This window comes from Stigmatopora argus, chromosome 22 (assembly GCF_051989625.1).
Source record: "Stigmatopora argus isolate UIUO_Sarg chromosome 22, RoL_Sarg_1.0, whole genome shotgun sequence".
NCBI classification, from domain to species: domain Eukaryota; kingdom Metazoa; phylum Chordata; class Actinopteri; order Syngnathiformes; family Syngnathidae; genus Stigmatopora; species Stigmatopora argus.
Genome location: NC_135408.1, coordinates 12,374,900 through 12,396,747, shown reverse-complemented (window position 1 = coordinate 12,396,747; position 21,848 = coordinate 12,374,900). Strand labels below are relative to the sequence as shown.

General features: G+C 49.6%; 3 protein-coding genes across 4 annotated transcripts; 2 read left to right on the top strand and 1 right to left on the bottom strand.

The window, feature by feature from the left end:
* The first annotated feature begins 281 nt into the window (after nt 1-281).
* On the top strand, nt 282-15,340 carry mark4a (MAP/microtubule affinity-regulating kinase 4a). Of its 2 annotated transcripts, XM_077593245.1 has the most exons (18): nt 283-1,109; nt 2,893-3,090; nt 3,186-3,239; nt 4,880-4,928; nt 5,013-5,078; nt 5,708-5,778; nt 5,866-5,922; nt 6,695-6,931; nt 7,182-7,301; nt 7,393-7,492; nt 7,588-7,694; nt 8,223-8,415; nt 8,491-8,702; nt 9,410-9,513; nt 9,597-9,884; nt 10,686-10,768; nt 11,347-11,391; nt 11,809-12,023. In XM_077593245.1, exons 1-18 carry the CDS (start codon nt 1,056-1,058, stop codon nt 11,871-11,873), a joined length of 2,103 nt encoding a protein of 700 aa, XP_077449371.1. In that variant the 5' UTR covers nt 283-1,055; the 3' UTR covers nt 11,874-12,023. The 2 variants fall into 2 exon arrangements, with proteins under 2 accessions (XP_077449370.1, XP_077449371.1); XM_077593244.1 differs by lacking the exon at nt 10,686-10,768 and having other exon boundaries at nt 282-1,109; nt 11,809-15,340.
* On the bottom strand, nt 15,335-18,651 carry ckma (creatine kinase, muscle a). The gene is made up of 8 exons (XM_077593246.1): nt 18,500-18,651; nt 17,592-17,800; nt 17,342-17,496; nt 16,905-17,037; nt 16,646-16,817; nt 16,438-16,561; nt 16,172-16,361; nt 15,335-16,073 (listed from the first exon to the last, which is right to left on the bottom strand). Exons 2-8 carry the CDS (start codon nt 17,782-17,784, stop codon nt 15,895-15,897), a joined length of 1,146 nt encoding a protein of 381 aa, XP_077449372.1. The 5' UTR covers nt 17,785-17,800; nt 18,500-18,651; the 3' UTR covers nt 15,335-15,894.
* On the top strand, nt 17,323-21,837 carry nccrp1 (P1, F-box associated domain containing). The gene is made up of 7 exons (XM_077593248.1): nt 17,323-17,514; nt 19,832-20,575; nt 20,782-20,862; nt 20,932-21,028; nt 21,240-21,335; nt 21,419-21,557; nt 21,622-21,837. The coding sequence occupies exons 2-7, from the start codon at nt 20,434-20,436 to the stop codon at nt 21,769-21,771; spliced, it is 705 nt and encodes a 234-aa protein (XP_077449374.1). The 5' UTR covers nt 17,323-17,514; nt 19,832-20,433; the 3' UTR covers nt 21,772-21,837.
* The last annotated feature ends 11 nt before the right edge of the window (nt 21,838-21,848 follow it).

The following is a 21,848-nucleotide window of genomic DNA, read 5'->3' as shown; positions in this document are numbered from 1 at the left end:
TCAAACTGATTACGTATTATGATTTGATGCAGTGTTTTTATTCTAATCTTTTTGCATGGTGCTGTGGTATTACTAATATTCAGATTCAGGGGTCACGCACCACCGATGTGAAGATGCAAGTTTTTATTTTGTATTTCTTTTTTCTTTTAAGCCTGCTGTCAAGGGCATGGATGCAGTTATGATGAACGACTTTTATAATTCTCATGAGCTCCTCTCTTCTTCTCCTTTTTTTTTCTCCTCTTTTTTCCTCCTCTTCTTCTTCTCTTCTTCTTGTTCTTCTTCTTCTTCTTCTTCGTGGCTTAACGGTGCAGCGCAACACACCGGCGGCGGCGGAGACTACTCAATTCGGCCTTGAACGCAGCTGTGTCTCTCCTGCCAACGAAGCGAACGAAGCGGACGAAACGGACGAAGCGGACACTTTATTCGGCGTCGATGGGCTGAAATGGGACCGAAAGACGATTTAATGGGTTGCTCATCCGAACGGAGAAGACCCCGTGCAGCAGCCATGAAGCGGAGGGTGGATGGATAGTCTCCTCAGCCTCAGCCTCCGCCTCCGCCTCCGTCTCAGTCTCAGCTTCAGCTTCAGCCTCAGCTTCAGCCACCGAGACCGGGACGCTGGGCTCCGTCCAAACATCTCTGCATCGTAGCACCTCTTTGGTTGCATGCTCCTCTGGATTTGCATTTGCTGCATCGCCGATCGACCGTCTCCTGTCGGGTCTCCATTTTTTTTTTTTTTTTGCCAAGTGCACTGTGGATGGAAGATGCATCTGCTTTGAGGACACCCCCCTTCCTCCGGATATCAATTCCTGCCATGACAGGCAGAGGACTGCTCTCGACCGCGGCTCGGCCGGTCGTCGACGAGGCGGACTGACTGACTGACTGACTGACGGACTTGATTCGGGGACGCCGCTCGTTCGCCTCTGCGGCGGATGCCATTCTGCCGCCGGAGCCTCTCCAAAAAAACCAACAAAAAACGAAAAAAGAAATAGAAATAAAGCAAGTGCTCACGCCAAACAAGTCGCGATTGCCACTCAGGGAAAGAGGAGAACGAAAACATGTCCTCTCGATCTGCATTACCGTCTGGGAACGACAGGAGTACCGGAGACCATGTAAGTACAGATGCAGCCTAAAGCCTCTTTTTTTCGGGGGGAGGTGATAAGGGGAATGGGGGGCATTAAATGCCTCCTTAAAATTCGCCCATCATCATTTTTTGGCCTTTACTGGGCCTAACGCCTTCCCTGCTATGTTTTCACTAGAAGGATTGAATGGGCGTTCTGCTCTGTTTTAATACCATGGTCTTGGACGACATGTATGAAAAGAAATATATGGAATATGAAAAAAAAACATACAACGGGCTAACCTTGAGTGCCTGCGCGTGCACACACACACACACACACACACACACACATAAACACACACACGCGCCGGTGCATGCAACAACCAATTTGCGCAGAAAGCCTTAAAAGCAGCTGTCACGTCTCATTACATGAGACGATGCTGACGTCCCAATGCCTCCTTGCCGCTCGGCCGATGCACCCCCCGCATGCATTCTGTGCGGGGGCCAAAACAAATGGCCGGTCGACTCTACCTGAACGACGGCGTGAAGTGACGTGCGGTAGTCTGTGCTTGCGCAGGCTGCCGTTTAGCGCCCAACCCTTCAGCCGCTCCGTCAGTGGGTGTCAGACGGCGCCGCTAAGCACATCTACAGCACCCCCGTGCAGCCCCATTTATCCATCTATCCATCCGTCTAACTGGTCTGCGACACGAGCATGTAACGTTGCCGTTACGTGTCATTTCTCCGCTCTGAACACTCCGTTGGGCCATTCGTTCTACGAAGCCGGCCCCCCTTTGCCAGCGTTAGCAGAGCTTTTAGCGCACAAAGGTGGTTTGAGCCGATGTTTATGTGCGAGCCAGTTTACGAGACGCATGACTGATTATGAATTCCCATCCGGGCTTTCCACCAGAATGATCTGGAGGATGCTTTCCAGCGTGAAGTCCACCCAAGGTTGGGTTTGGGTCTGCGTGATTTCCCATTCCAGTCCCTCAGACTCCTTCTGTAAAATTCCAAAGTTGAATGGCCTTTGCCGTTATTCTCAGTCACTTGGTCAATTTGGCCTCGCAAGGTTTGGAAAAGGGGCGTGCGTGGCGTGCAAAAAGCCCGTCCCATTCATTCGGTCATTCGTTTTCCGTCGGGCTAATCTTCACAAGAGTCGCGAGGAGCCGCCAACTCGAGGCGCTAGGGGATGGACACCCCGATGGATTCCCAGCCAATAGATCGGGATGATTTTGAGTCGTCAACCGGCCAGCCTAGCTGGCATGTTTTGGGATGCGGGGGTGCCCGGGTGAAAACCCACGCGGGCAAGCCAGGGGAAAACACGCAAACGCCGCACGGGAAACCCGGAAGCCAACGCCGTAGTCAAATGATTAGAAAAAGAAAAACGGTCGGGTACCTTTGCTCGGGGCTTTGCCTATTGGGAGATGGAACAAAATAGGCCGTACATTGTAGATGGGGCATGAAAAGAAGAAGAAGAAGAATGACGATGGCACGAGATGGAAGGACTGAGTTTGTGTGTGTGTGTAGATGGCATGCTGGGTGAACGCGAGCGTGTTGCCTGGAGGCCCGCAAGTGGCCGGGGACTACTGTGTCGGCATCTGTTCCTTTTTCCCTATAACCTCCTTTTATTGGTCGGTCTGAGTACCTTCACCCACTTGTCACCCCGACATCCTCGGCCTTCCGTTTCCGACTCTCGTTCGCCGCTCCGTCGAGCTCGCCACGATGGAAAAGGCACATTCTGATATGGAATTGTTTCAAAGCTTCATTTTGAAAATGGGGAAAAATGAGTTGTCCTAAAACGTTTTTTCTTGTCTGTGTTTATTTTTATTTTTTTTCAGCATGTGTTGCTGGGGGCCAGCCGTTCCGACAAGGCCACGAGTCAGTCGAGCCGCTCACTGGGCGCCCGCTGCCGAAACTCCATCGCCTCGTGCTCCGACGAGCAGCCGCACATCGGCAACTATCGTTTACTCAAGACCATCGGCAAGGGAAACTTCGCCAAGGTCAAGTTGGCGCGCCACATCCTGACGGGAAAGGAGGTAAGACGTGAGACGGACAACGCCAAGCCAGGAATCGCCGTCGGCAACGCAAAACGTTCAAAAAGAACTGAAAGACATTTCCATGTTTTTTTCAGGTTGCAATAAAAATCATCGACAAAACTCAGTTGAATCCAACCAGCCTACAAAAGGTACGTTCCTGCGCTCTCATATACAGACATTATTTTTCAAACCATAATGTGTACTTCATCAGACAGCACATAAAAGTATAAACTAATGAATAAATGATGTTCAAATGGCACATCTCATGCCAACGGCATAAACCGATTAAGATACATTACATTGTTATTGTAATTCTCTACCTTTAGATAACGATATAGAAGACCTATTGCCTCAAAAGTATTGATTTTGTGTTTCTTAAATAAAAAAAGACAGCATAAGCATTTGTTTTTCCACAGACACAAACAATAGGCTCCATTTTTTTCTAATTCTTTTTGGATCCAGTCAAAAGTAAGGTAGCATTCTGAAAGAAATCCAATTTTTGACTCCAAACGTGTCCGTGTAGCGATCTTCCGTCGTCCATCCGAAGCTCCCTCCCCCCTTGCGCTGAATGGATCTGGCCCAATCAAAAGCTCCGATGGCGTCTTCATACAAGAAGCGCCCCATCGAGCCATATTTGCCCTTAATGCTGCTTATATGCACATATGGGCCAAAGTGTCTTGCTCGTTGAAGCGAAAATCTGTCACTCGTACTCCGTGAGCTGCTTTGCTCGGGGCGAAAAGTGAGGGGGGGAAAAAAACACACCAAAAAAAACAACCCTCAATTTTTGCGTGCTGGAGGAATAGGAATTTGCATTGTTTGGTCCGTCACCGTAAACATCTTCATGGGAACGCGCGATCATAAATAAATAAGATTTTTCCAACAGGCGCCACGTTCATTTTGACAATGATTCCATAATGTGCTTTTCAGCGTCACACTTTTGTGTTTAGCATACAATGATGCTGATGACCTTGGCGGGTTCCTTTTAAGCCTACAGTCGCTCAACGCAATTTTCTTTTTACGCTATATGAAAAAGACATCATCCTGGTTGGTTATGTTTTTCCGGCGTGCTTGACTTCAGGTGCTTACGTTGTGGATTAAATGCTGCGTTCCAGTTTGGACCTCATCTCATTTTCCCGCTTTTCCACGGACCGGCTGTTGCGATGGATGGACTTGTTTAGGAGGGAGGCAGGATTTGGAAATCAACATTTTATCGTTATCATTTGATTTTGATGGTCGGCGTTATAACATGGCGGAGACGTTTGCGTCATTTCAATAGCCGTTCTCGTACGTAGAGGGAAAAATCTGGGATGGCATCTGGTTTTGTGTTCCTCATTCCTACAAGATGCCGTGTTCGTAGTCATATTCGAGGACGTCACGTCCTTCAGGGCCAGTTTCGTCGGAGAGCCGGCACGCATTTTACGTGATTGTGCGGGATGCTACGGCGCCACTACATATCCCATAATTCACACCGGCCCGGCCGGAGACGGCGAGAAAGGTCGCGGGGCTTAATACCTGGGTTGCTACGGCAACAGTGACGTTAGCCTCGGCAATGGGAGGGAGGGAGGGAGGAGATGGCTCCAGACGGACGGGGGACGGGGGACGGGGGACGGGGGAGAAAACACAATGGACAAATTGAGAATTACAACCAAAAAAGAAAGTACGTACGTAACTGCCGCTAATCTTGCCTCGCCGTCGTGACAATGTTTGAATGATGAAATAAAAAAGGGAGCGATATATTGTCATTAGCCATGAATATTGTTATTGATAAATGCACCTTATTTCTTTTCAGCTCTTTCGGGAGGTACGAATAATGAAAGGCTTAAATCACCCAAACATAGGTGAGTCTTGAGAAAAGTTTGAATTGCCAGTGGACTGTGTTAAAGTTTGATTTTCATGAAATCTTTTTCCGTTTGGGCCAACAGTGCAGCTGTTTGAGGTGATTGAGACCGATAAGACCCTTTACCTGATCATGGAGTACGCCAGCGGAGGTGAGTACCACACTACAAACTCCTCACTCTGTCCAAGTAACGGCTCATCTAGATTAAAAAAAAAAAAAACCATCAAAAATCCAAGAGAATATTCCCTCAGATCACAATGTTTATCAACGCTCTAACGACGATCAGAAAAGCTGTTCAGGAGTCCAATCTTTACAGCAGCCAATAAAAAAAGTCTCCAATTCTGGTATAACGCTACTGGTCCGTATCATTTTTTTTTAAATTCCACTCCAAATAAGTGCATGACCTAATAGACCAACCTTTTGGCAACAATTCCTTTTTTTTAAATGTAATTTCTTGCAAGCCAAACCCAGAATTTCAAAGTAAAAATAAATGTGCACAAAAGTATCTGCATTCTTTTAATAACATAGTTACTTGTTGTTATTGCTAATCAGGGAGGTTTTGCAGCGCTAGAGTTAGCATCGGCGCCGTTTAAATTGGGACGTGCCAACGCCAGACTCCCATTGGTCCATGTAGTGGCGCTAGAGTTAGCGTCGCTGCCACTTTGCGCCAATGCGACGCTCCCATTGGTCGATGTAGCGGCGCTAGAGTTAACGTCTGCGCCACTTTGAAATATACTCCAAAATTGGGCCATTTTTGGACTCACCTGTCTGCCATCACAGGTGAAGTATTTGACTACCTGGTGTCACATGGAAGAATGAAGGAGGTGGAAGCCAGAGCCAAATTTCGACAGGTAGGGAAAAAGAAAGACAAATGTTGTTTTTTTCAACAATGTCAGGCCTTTGACTAAAATGCATTTTGCGTCCCGATTTGTTCACAGATTGTTTCCGCTGTTCACTATTGCCACACTAAAAATATCGTCCACCGAGATTTAAAGGTAAGAAAACGGAGAAGATGTTTTGGCCAGAGTTGGGGGGAAAAGAGGATTAAGGCGAGTTCCAGTCATAATCTCAAAACTGGTCTTAATCTCGGTGTGTGAAAAGGGCGCCGTCCGTCCGTCCGTCCGTCCGTCCGTCCGTCCGTCCGTTGCGTCTTAATCGCACACTACGGAGCATTTCAAAATGGGGGCGGGGTTATTGGCATGTCTTGTCGTAGATTACAGTACACGCAGGAGTCACGTGAACGCGTCGGAGCTGCCAAACGTCCAAAATATCCATCCTATTTGGGTAAAGAGAACTTTGGGATTTTGTGACCTGAGCGGCGTCCAAAAATAAAGCGGAATAGCATCTCATTTTCCAATGCTTTTCATATGGTTTCCTTTTTTTCCCCACGCGATCGTTTCAGATTTTTTTGTTTGGGTCCTTAGTGCCGAGGCGTGCGTTGTTGTTGTTGTTGCACGGCTAAAAGGTTCAACATTTGAATTGTTTTTGCATATCAGTTGCTGGCAAAAAAAACGGCCTGATTTTTTTGGTTTGTTTTGATACAAAATGCATATGATTTGGCCTAGTCAACGACGGAAGATTGGTCATATTTGGCAGCTCGGAGGTTGTTGGACGTCACGTGGTGCTTTCCACCTGCTTTTAATTTGTGGGTTTTGTCTTTCTAATCTCACGCCACTTTTCCTCCCCTCTCCCCTCCTCTCGTCATTCTCCACTCTTGGTGGCCTCCTTCCTCTTCCTCTTCCTCTTCCTCTTCCTCTTTCCCACCAGGCGGAGAACCTCCTGCTGGACGCCGACGCCAACATCAAGATCGCCGATTTCGGTTTCAGCAACGAGTTCACGCTGGGCAACAAGCTGGACACGTTCTGCGGCTCGCCGCCCTACGCCGCCCCCGAGCTTTTCCAGGGCAAGAAATACGACGGGCCCGAAGTGGACGTTTGGAGTCTGGGAGTCATTTTGTACACGCTGGTCAGCGGCTCGCTGCCTTTCGACGGACAGAACTTGAAGGCAAGTCAACCCGACCGAGCCCGCGTCCGCTCGGGGTAGAAATGCTTTGTGACGAGCGTGCCGAGAAAAGCCCAGTCGGGAGTCGGGACAAATTTAATAGGGAGTTGCGAAGGGAGCCGTTCGTTTGAAGCCGTCCTTATTTTAAGCTTGTTCAGTCGTCGTCACGGTTGATTGTGGTATTTTCCCGACTACGATTCGCTGGACGCCGAGTATGTATACATCTCAGTTTCTGGTGTCCCGTGACCCACAGGAGCTGAGGGAGCGCGTGCTGAGAGGAAAGTACCGCGTGCCCTTTTACATGTCCACCGACTGCGAGGGCATCCTCCGGAGATTCCTGGTGCTCAACCCCGCCAAACGCTGCACCCTAGACGTGAGGATGACGCCCCGCCGGAAGCCAGATGGCGCCCCGCCCCGTCGCCACTTAACCCGACGGGACGGCGCTTTTTTGTGTGTCTCCGCAGCAAGTCATGAAGGACAAGTGGATCAATTCGGGGTACGAGGGGGAGGACCTGAAGCCTCACATAGAACCGGTGGAAGACTACAGCGACCCGGCCCGCATCGGTGAGTCGTTGGCGGGGCGGGGCGGCGCTCGGCGGCGCTCGGCGGCGAGACGCGGGGATCGGCTAGCATTTCTCTTTCCCCTTTTTGCCTTTCAGAGGTGATGGTCGGCATGGGTTTCACCTCGGAGGAAATCAAGGACTCTCTGCTCAATCAGAAGTACAACGAAGTCACCGCCACCTACTTGCTGCTGGGCCGCAAAGACGTGAGTTCATCGTCCTCGGTTTCAAATGCGCTATTCTAGGCGGAACGTCAAGCCAGATGAGGATGCGATCCGTCCTATTGCTTCTTTCTATCTCTACAACCTGGTGTTAGTCTTTTGACCCAAGTGCAGTAATCCCTCGATTATCGCGACTTCATTACTTTGTGATTTTTTTTCTGCTATAAATGTATTTAAAGTTCATCAAATGTGAAATCCGCTGGCTACTAGAACTCAGCACTGAAGACATTTATTTATTTATTTTTTTTAAAGTTCATAAAAATGTGAAAATCCAAGCTGAAACTTGTAACCAGAAGCCACTCTTGCTACTAGGACTCCGTACTAAAGAAAAGAAAAAAATATATATATTTTTTTTTCTTCATAGGGGTGACCCTACTTGGCGATTTTTCGATTATCTGATCTACATTAACCGCCAAATTTGAGGGATTCACCGTAGTTCCCAATCTTGTCACATACCGTTTAGCTTTATTTTGGAAACAAACGCCGTAAATGTCTTGGGTCTTTGGACGGCAGGAGGGCGGCGAGGCCCGCTCGGCCAGCAGCCTGTCCTTGGCGCGGGTGCGACCCGGGCCCATCACCAACGGAACCAACAAGCAATCTTCGACGGCCAGCGGCTCGTCTTCTTCCTCCACCTCGTCGTCGTCGCACAGCAAGACGCAGCGAAGCGCCTCCACCTATCACAGGCAGCGACGACACAGTGACTTTTGTGAGTATGGCGGGATGGCGCCGCTCCGCTCCGCTAGGCTAGGCTAGCTCTTGACGCCGGCCTCCCCGACAAAAGGCGGGCCTTCCATGCCCGTCATGCACCCCAAGCGGAGCCCCACCAGCACGGGCGAGAGGGAGCTGCGAGAGGGTCGCATGCCGTCCCGCAAGGCCAGTTGCAGCGTGATGGGAAGCCACAGCCTCCCGCCGTCCAGTCCCATGGTGAGCAGTGCCAACAACCCCAACAAGTCGGAAATACCCGACCGCCGCAAAGACATGACCGCCACCACGGTGAGTTCAGTTGGGAGCCGCTACTTTCTTTTTTCAATGTCCTACATTGAGTCATGGCAACTCAAGATTTGAAGGAGACAAAGCATATTTTTCCGACGACGAGTCACGCCAGCCAAACAATGCAAAGAAAGGGAAACAATTCTTCTGGACCTATTTCATACGTGGGCCATCAAAGCACAAACTTTTAACCATTTTGCCTCATTTAAGAGCAGCTTTGTTGAATGATAATTCACCCATTTCGTTATACACAGCTGTGTATGATGATAATAAAGGCTTTGGATTTGATATAAAGGCATAGTATCCCATAAGACTAGGCTTTTGTTTCAAACTATTCCACAAAATGTAGGTTTTCATAAAGAGCAAGCTTTCCGCAATACTAGTGTGCTGCCAGTGCAATCAGTGGATTGGCATCAGGTGTTTGTTGTTTGGGTCCAACCCCCGCTCCAGATTCAACTGGAATTTGAAGCAAAGGAAGTTCCCCCAAACGGGACGGGAGCGCTTTGCCCACCCCCGCCCGCTTCAGATTCAACTCGAACTTGAAGTTTAGGAACTTCCCCCAAACGAGCCCCCCCGCTCCAGACTAATATTCTCTTTTTCATTTTCCGTTTCCGCCGCGATCATGTTTGAGCGGCAAACGGACGCAAAAGGGATCCTATGGCGCCAATGTCATCCTTTTGAAGGAGCCCTTTTTTTTCCCCCTTTTCAAGAACAACATCCCCGGGAGCGCCATGACGCGCCGAAACACGTACGTGTGCACGGATCGCTCCGGAGCCGACAGGCACTCCCTCCTGCAGAACGGCAAAGACAACAGGTACCCGACTTTCCACTTTTTTTTGGACTCCCGGAGACGGTCCATTTTTGTAACCGGCGGTGTGGTGGGTGGGGGGCCACCAGCTCCCTGGGCCACCGGGCGGCGGCGGCGTCTCCCTCCACGCTGAGCATCTCCGGGGCCGGGGCGGCGTCCTCGTCGTCGTCGTCGTCGGAGCGGTGCCGCCTGACCCGGGGATCCACCATCCGCAGCACCTTCCACGGGGGCCAGCTGAGGGAGCGCGGGGCGGCCGTCTACTCGGCCCCGCCCACTTCGCCCACCCTGTCCCACCATGACGGCAGCCCGCTGCCCCACGCTCGCACCAGGGCCACCTCCAACCTCTTCACCAAGCTGACCTCCAAACTCACGCGCAGGTAGGCGGCCATATTTAGTGCTTTTCAAGGGCTTTTTGCGCCATTCTGCATTCTTTTTCTTCTTCTTTATGCCCCCAAAAAAGAAACTTCATTCTAGAGTATTTTCTTCTTTTTTTGAATCACTTTGTTGACATGATTTGAATTTTTCTTTGAAATAATGGGGCAAAAACGAGGAATTATTTTTGGGAAATGCTTTATTTTGCACTGCGGCGAGCGAGTGACGTCGCAACTGTAAAATGAGGAGGAACTTTCCTCCCCGCCGATTAGAATGTTGACGCATATCGGCGTCTCTGTCCCGGGATTATCCCGGCGTCCCTCCTTCATCTGGGTTGTCATAATCGCACGTGTCTAATCTAATCAAATCTCCGCTTTATCCTTGCCGCTCAATTCAGACGAGCCGGGCAGAGGAAACCAGGCCATATTTGGGAGGTTCCAGGTTCTAAACCGGGGGTCGGGAACCTTTATGAAACACAGCCACTCACTGCTATTCAAATGAACGCTCACTTTCTCTTGCATTCAAGCCACGGCCATTTTTCGGAACCGATCCCAAAAGTCTCAGTACGTCTCGTACGTCTCCGTCCGGCTTCCAAACGAGCACGCGGCGTCGTAGGTCCGAGGTCAAAAGAACAACGCAAATAAGGATCACGTCTAAATAAGCCACCCCTACTTTCTTGTCTATATCCGTACCATGTGTTGTGTGGCACCCGTTGGGGGCACAGGCTCACCCCCTCACCCCATGCCTCCCCTTCCCTTGACTCCCTTTCTCATTCTGCTCTCCGTTGGCGGCGGTGGCGACCTCAGGGTCAACCTGGACCCGTCCAAGCGCCAGGGCTCAAACAAATCCGTGTCGGGTTGCACTCTTCCACAAGGATCAAAAACCGTTAGTAAGTTCCCGTGTGTCTTGCCGCTTTTCTCTGGTGGGTACGGGGACCCCGTCGTTCCCCCCCCCCCCCCCCCCCCGTGACCCGTGACTCAATCCACTCACGACTGCATGATTTTCTTTGCGTTCTCCCGGCAAAGACGGCTTCTCGCGTGGCGCGTTTTAAGCACGATGAAGCGTTTCGCATGAACGTTTTCATTGCATTCATTTCATTTCTGGAGAGTCATGGTTGAGCGTGACCTCTTGACCTTTTCCTATATTCTCTGGTTACATTGAACACGCCATTTTGAAGAAGCAAAAGGAGACCAAAGCCATATTTCATTCTTTGATTTGGAAAAAGCTAAAGAGACCATCACACTGCAATTCATATTCAGATTGATTGATTGATCACGAAGATGGCATTTGCATAGCTTCATGTGCCCAGAGAGTTTTCGTGCTCGAATTGTACTTCATGGCTAGAAACTCATTGAATGTTTGCTTTTGGACGCGCGCCTCGTGCTACTAGAGACCGTCGTCGTCAATGCATGCTTTCATTTCGAGTGTGAGATGGCGTCCTTTTGACCTCGCGTCTCTATCTTTCAGGGTCACAAATGAATCTGAGGGAATCAGGAGATTTGCGCTCACAAGGTCAGTGTGTATCTTCTCATTATGGCCAGAACGGCGACGGGCCAAAAAATGCATTCAAAATTCAAGAGCTAAGTTAGCTTAGCTTAGTTTGCATTGTGTCAAAGTCCAAGGATGAGATATCGCTAATTGCGAGCACGGGACACGTGTGTACACGAGACCATCTCACCGGGATTGACAAATGCCACACGGGGTTTAAACGGACACACGTGACCAAAATCGTGGGGGAACTATACGTCAATCTAGTCCCGCTGGTGAGAGCGCCAGCAACATTTCTCAGCTTCTCCATGGCAAGCCGAGAGCGTTGGTCGTTTGGAAAGTACGGTCGCAAAGTGCTAAAGTGTCCGGGCAAAGAGTCGTTGCATTTTGAAATGGCCCAAAATGGCGAGTGTAATCAAGGCCTCCGTCCGTGCTTTCCAGTTGCCATCTACCTGGGCATCAAAAAGCGTCCGAGCCCAGGGCCCTCGGACGTGGCTGGGATCTGAGAAGCGGCGGGCGGACCGGCGGGCCCACCGGCCCCACCGGCCCCACCGGCCCCAGCAGGCCCGGCGGGCCGGCAGGGCGGAGCGGGCGGGACCCCGCCGAGGTGGTGCTGGCTCTGCGGGAGGCGGCGCTGGGCTGCGGCTGCCAGGTGCGCCACGCCGGCCCCTTTCTGCTCTCCTGCACCCACGGCGCGGCGGGGGGCCGCGTGGCTTTCGAGGCCGAGGTGTGCCACCTCTCCGCCGGCGCCTCCGGGACGTCCAACGGGGTGCGCTACACGCGACTCTGGGGGGCGCCGCTGGCTTTTCGGGACGTGGCCACCCAAATATCCAAGGACTTGGAACTCTGAACCCAGGGTCTAGGGTGGGCTCCGGGCCAGGAAAGGGTCCGGCGTTGGGACGGTAACGGATGGAAAAAAGAAAAAAAGTGGCAAGTAGGATTCCTGACGCATACCTCCGCTTTCTTGACTCTGGCGCGGCACACCCCCTCCCCAAAAAAACCCTCCCCCCCGCTTAACCTTGACAAAGACACGCCCACACCGAGTCAGCCACTCCCCCCCCCCAAGCCCCACCGTCCAACTTCCCCCACCGGACCTGGATCTGACTAAATCTAGTTTGATATATTTTACGACTACTCTAGCCATAATTCTATTCTTTTTTGTTTGTTTGTTTGTTTTTAATTTATTGCTCCGATGGTGTTTTTTTCCCTGTTCTTCTTTTTACCGGTGCAGACAAACACGGTTGTCGTCGCGTCTTTGGCCGAGCGGCCCGTCATCTTTCTCCACCACCGTATATATATATATATATATGCTCCTCTTTCCGTACGCTATTGAACGTTTTTTTAATATATATACTGGCGGACGTAACGTCTAGAGATCGGCGTCGCGTCGGTCTACCGAGTCCACGCGGCAACCGCGCTGGATTAAGGTCAACGGGGGCAGGGTCGGCCGGTCAGAAGCTGACTAATACTAATGAGTCTTCAGCTTAACGAGGTAGTGGCTTTTCAATCACATTTCCGCGTGGCAAATGAGCCGGAAAAAAAAGCTCCGTTCAAGAGTGGGAGCTTTTCTTGGAGCGGTTCTTGTTCTTCAGGTCAAATGGAGGATTTTCACGCAAAATAGGAAGAGCCGTAGTACCCCCATTTTGTTGTGACTGTTTCTCTTCATTAACGAGCGCACCCACGGATCGGCCAGGGTTGGCCTGTCCCGGCTGAAAAAATAGCGACGATGATGATTCACGATGACTTTAAGGCTGTTTTCCGTTAACCTGGTGCAAATGATTGCGTTTCCTCCAAACGGTCCGATCAGGGATATAAACGCTAGCGAAGGCTAGCTTATTGCTATTTTCTTTACCATTTCCATCCAAGCTTACCTTCTCCACCTCCAAATTTGCTACTTCGGCTTCCATTTGTCCGGAGTCTGAAGAATCTCGGCTTCAACTGTACATAAGACAAAGGACGGAAACTGTCGGGTTTTTCCCGGTTAGCAAAAACTATCTGGCTAGCACTCCCCACGGCAATCGTGACCCAGACTCGAGAGAACCCGTCCAATCCGTAGCCCTGGTTCGCTCGGGTGTCGATGGCGCGTGGCTTCGCCGTGCGTTGGGCGGGCTGGCGTGGCGCTAACTTTTAGCACGCGTGCCCAAATCTGCTCTTGGCGGGGTCACCACAAAAGTGGATGAGCCCAGTAGCAAACACTGTCGTCGTCGTGGCCCGGTGTCGAAAATCGTCCGTCCTTTCTGGATGAAAAAGGAGGCTAACGATGGCACGGTGGACATTTTTTCTTCTTCTTGGTCCAGTTGCCTTTAAAATGAACGACCCCAGCGCCTTCTCACGGTATCTATTTCATGTAGAAAATGGAAGAGACAGAAAGAGGCATGAGACGTCTTTCTATTCACCCTCCCTGTTTTTTAGTGAATAGCGTACTGTGATTTTGACGTAGGCCGCACAGATGCGGAGATGGCGTGGTCTGGCTGCCCATTTGCCGGTCATACTTTTTCTCAATGGGGGGCTTTTCACGTGGGGAAGACCAAGCGGGGGCGTCTGTCTACCTTTTGTCCGTTTTTTTTTTTCTGCTTGAGTCCAGTTAAAGCAAGTGGGGAAAATGGACACAAATGGTCAAAACAAACCAGTCCGTTTGTCGTTCCCTTTTCGTAAAACGGCGAAGCCACACCCCCACATCCCGCCACCTTTGAATTGGGTCCCAGAAACGAGCATCAGGTCGAGCTTTCCTCATCCAGACGACCTCTCTTGCCCTCTCAAAGCAATCCGCGTTCCGGTTCCAGACCATCGGGCGCCATTTTCTCATTGCTTTTTTTTCAGACGGGGGTCAAGTGAGACCTCTTGAAAAGTGAAAAAGCCGCGTGGTGGTACATTTTGGCATGAGGTCACTCACAGCCCTCGATGCACTTTGTTTTGACTTGAATCAGCACCAAGCCCCATGCCCACTCCCCCCCCCCCCCCCCCCCCTCCACCACCCCGGACTTTGATGCGTTACCCACAAAAGCCACTGGTGGGCGCCAATGTCTTAAATGTGAAACACTTCAATTTCTGGATATTTGCACAGGTACTTGATTTATTTTCTAGAGTAATATCATGAAAACAGGTTTCTATCGGTCCATTGCTGACTGTATATAGGATTTATGGAAATAGTATTTATCTTAGAGCTCAAGGTTTATTTCTAGCTAGAGCGTCCATCTGATTTCCAGTGGTTTCTGTCCGTGACGATGGGAAGAGCGACCCGCCCGTCGCGTGACTTCAGTGTTTGAATTGGAGGTGACGCACAGCTGGGATTGGTCGCGGTGGAAAATGCCGACACGTTGCTTGCCGAGCCTGCAAACTTTGGGGGTCGAATGCATTGACTTGAACACTTTTCACTAAATTCAGGGCATCTTTAGGCTTGTGAAAAGGCCGCCTTTTTCTTTTTAGGTAGAAAAGAAGCATCCACACAATCGACTAAAGGAGAAAGCATTTTGTTTGTACTTCAATTGGGAATTTGACCTTAAAGTGACCCCGATTCTTGACCTTATGGAAGCCCCGTTTTTGCATTTAAGCCATAGAAAGCGATACCACTGGTCGTTACGACTCACACACACACACACACACACACACACAGGCTATCGAGCAAACGTGTCACATGAATGGATGAACGTTAATTCAAAGGTGCAATCAATGGAACTATTTTTTTTGTTTTTGTTTTTAGTAAACGTGGTTTGGGATGGTATCGTCATTTTAACTCAGATGGTTCAGTATTAAAATCCCTCTGTTATTTTTGGGAAAGAAAAGATGAAAAAAAAAGGTGATGTATGCAAAAGAAAGGGATGAAATCCATATTTGGTAGCCTTTTCTCTGCTTGGCTCTTTGAATTTTTGAATTCCTCCCCCAACAGAAATCAACTGTAAACTGAGCTTGAGTGGTTGTGATATTTAAAAGAGAAGGTGGAGTTGAAGAGGAATAAAATTCACTGATGTTGGCATTTACGTGCTCTTTTATAGTTAAGAGAGTGTATAAGTAAGTAAGTACTCACTTTTCTTCTTTTGTTTACACACATGATGTTCTGATGTTTGTGGACAAATAACATGTTTGCCTCCAATTGATCATGTCGTCAACCAACGCCGTTCGCAATTTGGATGTTTTTCATGCTAAATTATTTCCAGCGCTTGAATGAAAAGAAAAGAAAAATGATAGCTTAGCCATCGTTGAATTTTGATTGTTATGGATGCCAACCCAATTCATAAACCATTGTCAATTTCAAACGTCAGCCAGAAACTTTTGCCATGTGTTTTTTTTGTTTTTGTTTTTAATGGGGCTTTTTATTGAACAGTGAACAGTTTCAATAGTGATTTACTATTTTTATACCAAAAGTGAAGTTTTGCCACCTTTACCAGGCGAGCCTAGCTCAGCGGGGATCCACCCGAGGTTGTTACGGGCCAACCAACCAAATCTGGGCGCCAGCAGAGTCAAGAGTCTTTCCGTGAGCTGCTGCATACCAGTACCATGGACTGGGAAAAGCCAGAGGATGGGTCTCCTTTACTTCTGGGCGGGGATCATGGCGTCGATGGCCTCTCCCTTCTCCAGCTTCTTCTCCATCTCCACCATCAGCTTGACGCCATCCACCACCATCTGGACCTGATCCACCTCGGAGGAGCCCAGGCGATCGGCGTTGGAGATGTCAAAGACTCCGCCCACGGAGGCGGTGTCCACGCCACCTGGAGGGAAGCGGCTGGGTCAGAGGTGGCTCTCCATCTCGTGGGTGGGATGGATGGATGGATGGAGGCCAACCAGGTTGGAATCCCTCCCTCCCTACCTGTGCCGCGCTTCTGCAGACGCAGCCTGTTGAGGATCTCGTCGAATTTGGGGTGCGTGCTCAGCTTGGGCAGCTTGACGTGGACGCCGCCGCGCAGACCGGTCCCCAGGTTGGACGGGCAGGTCAGGATGTAACCCAGATGTTTGTTCCACATGAAGCCGTGGTTGTGCTTCTTGAAGATCTCCTCGATCTGGCCAGGAGGAAGCAAAGAAAGGTCATGGAGGAAAGGCTCGGGCTTCTCTCGGGCGCCACGGCAAGCCAGGTACCTTCTGAAGGCCAACGCAGAAGCGCTTGAAGACCTCCCTCATGTTGCCGCCCTTCTGCATAGAGATGACGCGCAGGTGATCTTCCTCATTCACCCAGACCAAGAAAGTCTTGTTGTCGTTGTGCCTTGCGACGGAAGCCACAATAGATGGGTGAGTGGAAACAACGGTTCTTCGGGTTTCTTAGCGATTTGAACTTTGGAAGACTCACCAGATGCCCCTGCCGTCGGGCCAGTCGCGGGCCATTCCGGCGCAAGTCAGAAGGGGGGAGACGGGCTTGTCGAACAGGAAGTGATCGGCGATCAGCTTCTCCTGGTCGGCGTCGGTCATGGACTTCAGGGGGTAGTACTTGCCCTTGAACTCGCCATCCAGGCTGGTCAGAGCTGTTGACAACAACAACAAAAAAACTGTCAGGGTTTATCCTACCACTAGAGGGAGCTCGCCATTTGAAATATCTACACCGTACGTACCCTCGACGGACAGCTTCTCGATAATTCTGCGCTCTCCACGGCTGTTGTGGGGGGGCAGGGTGAATCCCTTGATGCTGCGGCCGGTACGGACGCGGCTGGACAGAACGTAGTTGGGGTCCAAGTCGTCACCGCCCTATTAAGAAAAATAGGGCCATAGTCATGTTGTGTTAAAGACCTGCACACCATTAGGCCTGGGTAATAATTCCAAATATTAACTGAGCGACAGGTTCTTTCAATTAAAAGCGTCGTCATAGACAGAAACAGATCAAATACCCGGTTTACATCAATCAGTTGAAATATATTGAGGTCAAACGACTTGACTAAAGTCCAGTTTCCTGAAAATATTGACTTCTAATTGTTAGTGTCAGATTTTTTTTCCCTCATGTGGCCTAGCTCTACTCATTGTTTATTGCTTTTGAATTGTCTTTCTCAAGGACCTTCAGGTTCTCGAAGTTCAGGTCGGTCTTGTGGGTGTCGTTGGGGCCGTATCCGCTGTGGCGGTCGGAGATGATGGGGTCCAGCAGATCCTTGAAAACCTCGTAAGACTCCTCGTCGCCGGCGACGCAACCCACCGTCATGATGAAGGGGTGACCTGACGGGACCACAATCGGTACGTTGCTCAGATATGTAATTTTTTTTGCGTGACATACCGATACGTCGGATGATGACGAAAGGCGCGGCCGGTACCGGGGTTGTCGACGCCCGTCTGGATGACGTCGTCCAAGGTGTAGCCGCTGGGGGTCTGCTTGTCCCTCAGCTTGCCGTACATTTCCTTGGTCAGAACCTTGGCCATGTGGTTGTTGTGCTTGGACAAGTCGGGGAACTCTTCCTCAACTTTGTAGTTGAGTTTGAAGTTGTTGTGGGTATTTCCGAAAGGCATGGTTGCTTTTCTAACACTGGAGGAGGGCAGGTTGGGAGAAAAAATAAATAAATAAATAAAAAGCAAATTTTAGACCCCAAGAACGCTATGCAAAACACAAGCTAGCCCGCGTGTCAGTCATCTGAAAAATGGCATGACATGGATTGATTGAAAAGTGACAGCTGCAGGATTTTTATGTGCCTCGGAGGAATTTTGCTTTCACGCGTTACACCGTTTCCAATGTATTATATTTCCCTTAAAATAGAGCGCTTCGAACAGGAGCGGAGTGGCGCTATTTTTAGCTAGGTGGCGTCTGCATGCGACCCCAGGTCGTCTCAAGATAAAGACTTTTGCTAAACAGTCGTGCTTTACAAAAGTCATCGGCTCTCGGCGTTTGTATCTTGTTGGGGTTTGAGTTTGGGGAAATCTGACCACGGAGCGCAGAACTTTTACTGCATGATCTGTACGTTTCAGGCAATCTTAACTAACACATAAACTGTGCAATCTAAGGAACTAAAAGCAAGTATTACTGTATTACAATTATACAAATAACATGGGTTTTGAACCCAGAAAAGTACATTGTTTCTGTCATGCCTTTAAGATGATCCAAAATGGGCCAAGACCAAGCTATTATTGACGTTTTGTTTTCTTTTGTGGGCTTTTCTCGGAGTCCTGAAATACGGCACTTTGTCATCCTCCTTGCCTCCAACGAATAGAAAACCAAAAAGATAATTACCTTCACTCGAGTCAAGAACAGAGGTAACAGTCCTCGGGATCAGATCCTGTTCACTGTGGCCAAATTAGGGGTCACCCAGCTCCGAAGGTCTTTCAGCCCTCTTTATATAGTGGGCAGATGCTCCAAGCATCGGTCTTACCATTTTAGTGCCTGCCCTTCCCCGATTGGCCGTGCACGAATACTCGCACGTCCGTCCACTGGATGATAGGGGCGCGGCAAGAAGGGCACCCGCAGCTGCGCCGTCACCCCGCTGGAGCACGCACCCGCCCATACATAGAACCAATGGAAGGGAAGAGGATCCGAAAAGGATTGAGGGTCACGAGGGGGCCGGGGGGGCGAGCTAGGTCAAACTCATTGGAAAAAAGCTGAGCTTGTTTTTTTTAATTTAATTTACGTCACACAGTGGTGTTAGATGTGCAAGATGGAAGACTTGTTCTATGAATTGGTGACGCCTTGTGGAAATATTACGCAAGTGTGCTCTCGGTTTGGAGGGGGCAATGCTAGCTAGCTAGCTAGCTAGGCTCATTTTCTTATTTGATACCTGACTAATTGTCTACGAATTTATGTTAAAAAATATTGCAATCTTCTGGTTTTTGTCTAGGCGTGTTCTATAAATGATAACAAAAAAGACGGGTTAGGTTGTTAATAAATAGTTACTGTTAGAAATGTAGAAATAAGAAATGGAGCGCCAATGCTAGCTAGCTGGGCTAATCTCACTGTCTCATTTGATACCTGCCTATTTGTCTACGACGTTATGTTAAAAAATATTGAAATCTTCTGGTTGTTGTTGTTTAGCTTGTTCTATAAATGATAACAAAAAAGTCGGCTTGTTCACAAATAGACAAATAAACATTCGGCTTTGAAGAATTTGAAGTACGTACTATGTAGAAAGTGGGCCTATTGCTGTACACTCCAACTACTGCAAATAGTTTTAGCCCGTTATATGAGGAAGTGTTGGATAGGAAAGTTCAGCCGCAGTCGACAGCGGGCGCGTCTTTGCCTTGCATTGAAATGGCGTCTCCTGTTACGCAGCTGTCTTTCGACTGGCTTCTAAAAGGGGGGCGCCTTGGCCTGGCGTGGTTTTTCAGCCTCGCACCTTCTCGTTTTTGAGGCGCAATGTCGTCGATTTGCCTTCCTTTCCTCAATCGAGTTTGGCGATGAGCGTGCTCTTTCGCCGAAATGAATACAATTGCCTGCTGTTTAACGTATGGTGACCTCTGTGACCTTTCCCTGTGATTGCCCATTGAGTTCACCCACCTCACTGGTGATTTCCCCACAACCCTAACCCTTAGCTGCCTCTTGCGTGACCCAGGTGTTTGTGATTGTCAACAGGCGTCCCCGCAAATTGGGTCCTGGTACGCCCCACCATATGCCAAAGTGGACAGGCTGCTGCAGGAGTCACATGTCCGCCACGCTGTAGCCAAGGTAGTATGCTATAATTATACGAGCTTCACCTCCACCCAGAGCAACATGAACCACGACTCATCCCGATTCCATTTCGCGTTATCCATCTTGGCTTGTCACAATGATGACCCTAACTCCAAAATGATAACTTCTTTACCCGTCAGATCACCGTCTTTAATGAGTGTGAAACTATGTGGTGTGCGTGCAATCACAAACAACATGTTGGAATTATCCTCATTTCAGATAAACCAGGCACTATGATGACTATGACTAATACATTAGGGAGGGATGTTTCCTTTTTTTCTTGCAGAATTGATTTTAAAAGTGCGAGCGAGCGGCGTTGACAATGAATGAATGAATGAAAATGTTTCTTTGCCTTTAAGAAAACAGACAGCAGCTGACTTGCATAACACTCCCTCGGCCTCTTTTACGTTGCAACACAATGGGTGCGGTGTGCACTAAAAGCCAATAAAAGTCTAGAGAACTTCCCAGTGGAAACAACCGGCCTCCGTTTTGGACTGAACGCGGCGATGAGCGCGGCCGAGTGGAAGAAGCGATGCCAGGATGAGTGGACGTTGGCGGGGTTGGCGTCCCCAGACGGCCTCGACTGGAAGTCCTTGTATGAAGCCAAACCTTTTGGGAGAAATCTGCTCAAGAACCCTTCGCCTTATGGTAAAATTCTCCAAAAATAGGCACATGCCGGAAATTGTTATTGTTGGACATTTGCAAGTTTACTCCAGTTGATATTTAAGATGAATGTGCAGTACTTTTGAAACGGCGGCACAACCACTTGCAACAAATATGAGCTTCCCCTCATATTTGTTGTGGACTAAAGTAGTGGCTTTTTTTCCCCGCACACTTGTTTCTTTGTCCTCAAGGGTTGGGTAAAGATAAGCCTCCACCTGAACCTGAGTTACCTGAAGTCCCACCGCACGGCCCTCCCACTTTTCAACCCGACGGTAGGACGAGGACCCGCGAGGAGGTGGCTCTGGCGAGTGGAATTCAACCATCTCAAGTTTATTTCACAGCTGACTTCAGCGGCTGGAGCACCAGCACCGAGGATCTCCCTTTTGATACCAGTGGGATTCCAGAAGGGGTGGTGGTCTGCGCCTTGCCCCAGTCCAGGTGAGTCTCCTCCAGGAGCCCGTGACCCACAATGCATCACGCTTCTCTATTCACACCACGCTTTACACCTCGGGTGTCCGAACCCCCGCCCTCGGCCCACCAAAGAAGCTTTTAGTGGGTCTACATTCTAGCTCCATTTCAAACGCCAGGTGCCGCGAGTCCCTCAAATGAAAAGCTAATATTGAGCGAACGCTTCTCTTTCCTTCGCAAGTTGGTTTTCCTTGGAGCAGACGGTGGACCTGAAGGCAGAGGGACTGTGGGAGGAGCTCCTGGATGATTTCCAACCCCAAATAGTCATTCAAGACTGGTAGGCCATCCATCAAGCCGTCGCAATGTAAACTTCCGCCACGACGTTCTCGCCCATCGTAGCTGGCTATTCTTTCCAACCAGGTACGAGGAGAGTCAGCTCCACGAGTCAATCTACCAACTCCACGTGAAGTTATTAGGCGCAGACAAAAGCACGGTGATCGCAGAGCACCGGGTCGACCCGACCGAGGATCTCAGCGTCTATTCCCACACGTGGAAGGAGGTGATTTCATCCTTTTTATTTGCACTTCTGGTGGGATTTTCACTGGTGGCGTTGGCGCTTTCAGGTGTCGCACGTGTTCTCGGGCTACGGAGCGGGAGTGAGGCACGTCCACTTCTTGCACCGACTGAAGAACCAAAGCCTGATGTCGTCCTTCTCCTACACCAGGTTCACCGGCACCTCCGTCACTGTCAAACCGGTCAAAACCGGCTCATGACTTCACTTAGTTGATCAGTTTGATGTCCATTCACAAATAAATTGAGTAGGGGGGGGGCAGTCAAAATTGTTGCTTTT

Excerpts from the sequence above, each read along its gene's own strand:
- ckma (XM_077593246.1), bottom strand. The coding sequence starts at position 17,784 with ATGCCTTTCGGAAATACCCACAACAACTTCAAACTCAACTACAAAGTT. Across the intron at positions 17,497-17,591 it reads GACGGGCGTCGACAACCCCG|GTCACCCCTTCATCATGACG; the intron begins GTACCGGCCGCG and ends TGGTCCCGTCAG. Across the intron at positions 16,818-16,904 it reads CGAGAAGCTGTCCGTCGAGG|CTCTGACCAGCCTGGATGGC; the intron begins GTACGTACGGTG and ends TGTTGTCAACAG.
- mark4a (XM_077593244.1), top strand. The coding sequence starts at position 1,056 with ATGTCCTCTCGATCTGCATTACCGTCTGGGAACGACAGGAGTACCGGA. Across the intron at positions 4,929-5,012 it reads CTTAAATCACCCAAACATAG|TGCAGCTGTTTGAGGTGATT; the intron begins GTGAGTCTTGAG and ends TTGGGCCAACAG. Across the intron at positions 11,392-11,808 it reads AGGAGATTTGCGCTCACAAG|TTGCCATCTACCTGGGCATC; the intron begins GTCAGTGTGTAT and ends CGTGCTTTCCAG.
- nccrp1 (XM_077593248.1), top strand. The coding sequence starts at position 20,434 with ATGAGCGCGGCCGAGTGGAAGAAGCGATGCCAGGATGAGTGGACGTTG. Across the intron at positions 21,336-21,418 it reads CAAATAGTCATTCAAGACTG|GTACGAGGAGAGTCAGCTCC; the intron begins GTAGGCCATCCA and ends CTTTCCAACCAG. Across the intron at positions 21,558-21,621 it reads ATTCCCACACGTGGAAGGAG|GTGTCGCACGTGTTCTCGGG; the intron begins GTGATTTCATCC and ends TGGCGCTTTCAG.